At 48.1% G+C, this 5,414-nt stretch overlaps 1 protein-coding gene across 1 annotated transcript in view; it reads right to left on the bottom strand.

The window, feature by feature from the left end:
* LOC102772031 (zinc finger protein 709) overlaps positions 1 to 4,417 on the bottom strand; it is a 17,197-nt gene extending 12,780 nt beyond the window's left edge. Inside the window, exon 1 of the mRNA XM_006752751.2 lies at positions 4,286 to 4,417. Within this exon, the coding sequence (XP_006752814.1) occupies positions 4,286 to 4,288 (3 nt within the window). The 5' untranslated portion in view covers positions 4,289 to 4,417. The remainder of the gene's footprint in view (positions 1 to 4,285) is intronic.
* Positions 4,418 to 5,414: the final 997 nt, after the last annotated feature.

The raw sequence follows: 5,414 nt of genomic DNA, 5'->3' as shown, positions 1-5,414 counted from the left end.
AGAAAAAAGAAAAAAGATTGCAAAAATATGAAGATAGTGTAAGGAGCTTCTGGGACAACTTCAAGCGTACCAACATCAGAATTATGGGGGTGCCAGAAGAAGAATAGAGAGGGCAAGATATTGAAAACCTATTTGAAGAAATAATGACAGAAAACTTCCCCTACCTGGTGAAAGAAATTGACTTACAAGTCCAGGAAGTGCAGAGACCCAAACAAAAGGAAGCCAAAGAGGACCACACCAAGACACATCATAATTAAAATGCCAAGGGCTAAAGACAAAGAGAGAATCTTAAAAGCTGAAAGAGAAAAGCAGTTAGTTACCTACAAGGTAGCACCCATATGACTGTCAGCTGATTTCTCAACAGAAACTTTGCAGCCAGAAGGGAGTGGCAAGAAATATTCAAAATGATGAATAGTAAGGACCTACAACCAAGATGACTCTCCCCAGCAAAGCTCTCATTTAGAAGTGAGGGTCCGATAACGAGCTTCACAAGCAAGAAAAAGCTAATGGAGCTCATCACCGCCAAACCAGTATTACATGAAACGTTGAAGGGTCTTCTTTAAGAAGAGAGAAAAGGAAGAGACAATAAAATGGCAATAAATACATATCTATCAACAACTGAATCTAAAAATCAAAATAAATGAACAAAGTAAACTGGATGAATAAAATAGAACCAGATGCATGAAAGCATGAAATAGACTGAAGAATCTCAGAGGGAAGGATGGAGTGGAGGTGGGAAGATTAATTAAAGATCATACCTGTGGACACAGACAATAGGACTCTATGTTTCTGTGCTGTTTTCCATAGTGGCTTTGGCTTTACCATTTTACATACCCACTGGCAATGCACAGGGTTCCAATTTCTTCACACCCTTGCCAACACTTCTTATTTTTCTTTGCATTAAAAAAAAAATAGCCCTGGCTTGTGTGGCTCAGTTGCTTGAGCATCTTCCCATGCACTGAAAGGTTGCTGGTTTGATTGCCTGTTAGGCTGCATGCTTGGGTTGCACACTTGATCCCTGCTAAGGAGTGTGCAGGAGGCAGCCAATTGATGTTCTGCTCTCACACCCATGTTTCTCTCCCTTCCTCTCTCTCTAAAAGAGGGATCTCTTACCGTATGGGACAGCATGGATGGACCCGACATCTGTAATACTCTCAACAAAGATTTTTTTTAAAAAAAGAAAAAGAGAGAACAGGCTATGGGTAGTGTTGCTCAGTTGGTTGAGTGTCTTCCCATGCACTGAAAGGTTGCTGGTTTGATTGCCTGTTAGGCTGCATGCTTGGGTTGCACACTTGATCCCTGCTAAGGAGTGTGCAGGAGGCAGCCAATTGATGTTCTGCTCTCACACCCATGTTTCTCTCCCTTCCTCTCTCTCTAAAAGAGGGATCTCTTACCGTATGGGACAGCATGGATGGACCTGCTAAGTGAAATAAACCAATCTGAGAAAGACAAATATCATATAATCTCACTTATTTGTGGAATCGAATGAACAAAATGAATTGACAAATAAAAAACACCCAAAGCATGGAGTCATGGAACAGACTGACATACCTCAATGTGGGGTTGGAGGGTCAAGAAGAGATAAACCAAAGAACTTATCCTATCCTATAAAATAAAAGGCTAATATGCGAATCAACTGAATGGCGGAACTATGTCACACACTGACCACCAGGCGGCAGACACTCAATGCAGGAGCTGTCCCCTGGTGGTCAGTGCGCTCCCACAAAGCGGGTGCCGCTCAGCCAGTAGCCAGGTTCACAGCTGGTGAGCACAGCGGCAGTGGCGGGAGCGTCTCCTGCCTCCGTGGCAGCGCTAAGGATGTCCAACTGCTGGCTTAGGTGCACTCCTCATGTCAGTCGGACATCAACCAAGGGCTCCTGGCACCACAAGAAAACTGCAAACCAATATCCCTTATGAATAAAAATGCAAAAATCCTCAAAACATAGGCAAACTGAATCCAATAACATTAAAAGCATTAGGAGCTGGGGGAGGGGGGGGGCAGTAAATGGGAGGCATCTATAATACTATCAACAATAAAAAATATACAATCAATCAATCAATAAGAGACAACAGGCCCACAATGGATCACTTGTATAAGTCACACCATCAAAACCAGTACAGTCATGAACCTATGGTCAACAACTGACCACATATAGGATGGTAGTCCCATAAGATTGTAATGGATTTGGCCCCAATTGAGTGGTTCAGTTGGTTGGAGTGTTATTTCATACAACAAAAGGTTGCAGTTTTGATCCCAGGTCAGGGCACATTGCCTGGGTTACAGGTTTGATCTCTGGGATAGTGGGGGGATATGAGAGGCAACCATTTGATGTTTCTCTCGCATCAATGTTCATTTCTCTCTCTCCCCCCGCCCCCTTTCTCTTCCTAAAATCAATGAAAACATATCTTGGGGTATTTTTAAAAATGATTATAATGGGTTTGAAAAATTCCGATCACCTAGTGATGTCATACCCACCATAACATCATAGGACCATGCAGTTTATAGTGATGCTGCTGTAAACAAGCTTCTTATGCTGCCAGTCCTATGAAAGTCCAGCACACACAGTTCCGGTCACTACATAGAATACTTGATGATGAGAAACTGGTTTATGCATTTGCTACACTATCCTCTTTATCTCTGTGAGCTTTCTACTCAGTGACAGAAAACTCTGCTGTGACGCAGTGTGCTGTTTATGCGGCAGCAGCCTCAGAGGTCTGGTGTTGGCTGTGCCTGTTGATGGCATCATTGCCTCCTGGGCTTGATGAGTCTGTTTTCTGTGAATTTCCTGGCCTCAGTGTACAGTGTGATACAGTCTACAGTCAGGCACAGTAACGTCCTAGGCCTTCATATTCACTCACCAATCACTGACTCCTGCAGAGCAGCCTCCAGTCCTGGAGCCCATTCAGGGTCAGTGCCCCACACGGATGTACCATTTATCTTGCACGCAGCATTTTTACTGCACCTCCTGATAAATGCTTCCTACCATTGCATTACAATTGCCTACAGCATTTAGTACAATAGCATGTTGTACACGTTTGTTGCCTAGAACCCATAGGCTACAGTCCAGCTGTGGGCAAACTACAGGCTGCGGGCCAGCAGCCGTGGGCAAACTACGGCCTGCGGGCCGGATCCGGCCCATTTGAAATGAATAAAACTGAAAAAAAAAAAAAAGACCGGCCCTTTTATTGTAATGATGTTTACTTTGAATTTATATTAGTTCACACAAACACTCCATCCATGCTTTTGTTCCGGCCCTCCGGTCCAGTTTAAGAACCCATTGTGGCCCTCGAGTCAAAAAGTTTGCCCACCCCTGGGCTACACCATGTGGCCTAGGTGTGTAGCAGGCTACACCATGCAGCTTAGTGTAAGGGAACTGAAAATAAAACTGCCTCCAGGTGTCCTCCCAGGTTCAGGGGTGCAGGACTATACATGACTGCACTTTCACCTCTCCCAGGAGTAAAATTCTAATCTAACCCAATCAATCTGCAAGTTGCTGTTCAACACTAATCTGTCTAAAGATTCCTGCGGTTCCTTCCCCTAAGGAAGGGTGGCCCTGCCTGAGATACTATTCAATCTCTTAATGACGCTTCCTTTCTGCCTTTTGTAAACGCCTTCCACTTTGAAAAGCTCCTCAGATTCTATTTTCTAGATGGGACGCTGCCCATTCAGATTCGTGAATGGGAATCAAGCCAGTCAGACCTTCCAATTCGCTCATTTGAATTTTGTTTTTAACGGTTTGAAAAGCACCACAAAACAAATAGCTGATAAGATGCTGTGACTCAGAGAAGGAAGATGGCGGTTAGGATTCGGGGGAGAGACTGGAAATGCAGGCATTTGTTGCAGAGCTAGGCCTGGGGGACAGGGGGAGGACTTGAGAGCCTGCTCCACAAACATCAAAACTCAGGAGAAAACGGGGTCCCTCTGGGGAGAAAGGAGGGACAGGGGGCACCACAGACCACAGCTCCTCCCGTGCACGAACCACGGGGGCCGAGTCACCATTGTCCCAATGACCGTCCCCGTGGTCACCGCACCGACTGCGGAGCCGCGGGGATGAGGGTGCAGAGCTGCCCAGACGCGCTCCGCAGCCCAGGCCCTGCCGCGGGGACACACTGGACGCCCGGGTCCCGGCTGGGCCCCGCCCTGCGAGCCCGAGGGGCCTGCAGTTTCAGCGGAGCCCCCGGCGCCTCGGGTCCGCAGGCTCCGGACCTGACCGTGGAGAGACGGTCCCGCCGGCCGGCCCCCCCCGCCCCTCCTCCCCGTTCCCGCGCCCGGCCGCACACTCACCATTTCTGGTTCCTGGGCCTCCCGAGTCCTCCTGCAGCTCCCAACGCCTTACAGATCGCAGATGAGGACAGAACAAGGGAGATGTGACCCCAGGGCGTCTGAAGGGAAAGGAACATCCGGGTGATTGCAGAGCGTAGCCCCGCCCACCTGGCGCCCAGCTCAGATGACAGACACCTCGCACCACACGCCCCCTAGCGCCTGCGGTGCACAGGCCTGAGCCCAAAGCAGCCAGATCTCCTGTCCAGGGACGTTTGCACTGAGAGGCAGCGCTGAGAGGCCCCAGGGAACAGTGGTCCTTCCTTGCAAACACACACACTGAAAAGGCACCTAATGACTCTGGCTCCATTTTTATCTTTGTTGACACCAGGAGTCTGACATTTGCCAAAAAAGGTTCCAATAAAGAGCACTGAAACCAAAAACAAGCCATTTTTCCGGGAAAGAGGACAGGAATGAGTTCTGAGTATTTAGAATGGTCAACTTTAGAAAATGTTCCCGCCCTACCCGGTTTGGCTCAGTGGATAGAGCGTCGGCCTGCGAACTGAAGGGTCCCAGGTTCGATTCCAGTCAAGGGCATGTACCTTGGTTGCGGACACATCCCAGTGGGGGCTGTGCAAGAGGTAGCTGATCTATGTTTCTCTCTCATCGATGTTTCTGGCCCTCTATCTCTCTCCCTTCCTCTCTGTAAAAAACCAATAAAATATATTTTTAAAAAAATGTTCCGGACATGGAAGCACTCCCTGACAGGCAGCCTCCCCATAGTGAATGCACAGCTTCCTGGCTCTGACCATTGCCTCTCTCCAGTCCCTGAGGAAATGCTCACCTTTAGTATCATCCGAGACAGACAGCCCCACCCAAACAGCTGCAATAACCCATCGAGCTTGGGACACAGAAGAACCTGGAGGCCACCTGACACAGGCAGCCTAGGGCAGAGCCACAGAACCACAGGTGACCTCAATGGAGAGAGGAAAGGAGGGCACACGTTTCACCCAGGACTCAGCTTACCAGGAGGACCACACGGGGAGGAGCAGCATCAGTCACCATACACAGCAGGAAGAAAGGTCTGTGGGTATTCACCATGAAGAACTGGGATGGAGATTGTATTTGCATTTCATCACCTTTTTTTCATCTC

This window comes from Myotis davidii, unplaced genomic scaffold (assembly GCF_000327345.1).
Source record: "Myotis davidii unplaced genomic scaffold, ASM32734v1 scaffold751, whole genome shotgun sequence".
Lineage (NCBI taxonomy): Eukaryota > Metazoa > Chordata > Mammalia > Chiroptera > Vespertilionidae > Myotis > Myotis davidii.
Note: the sequence above shows the minus strand (reverse complement) of the source record. Positions and strands in the feature narration are given on the sequence as shown.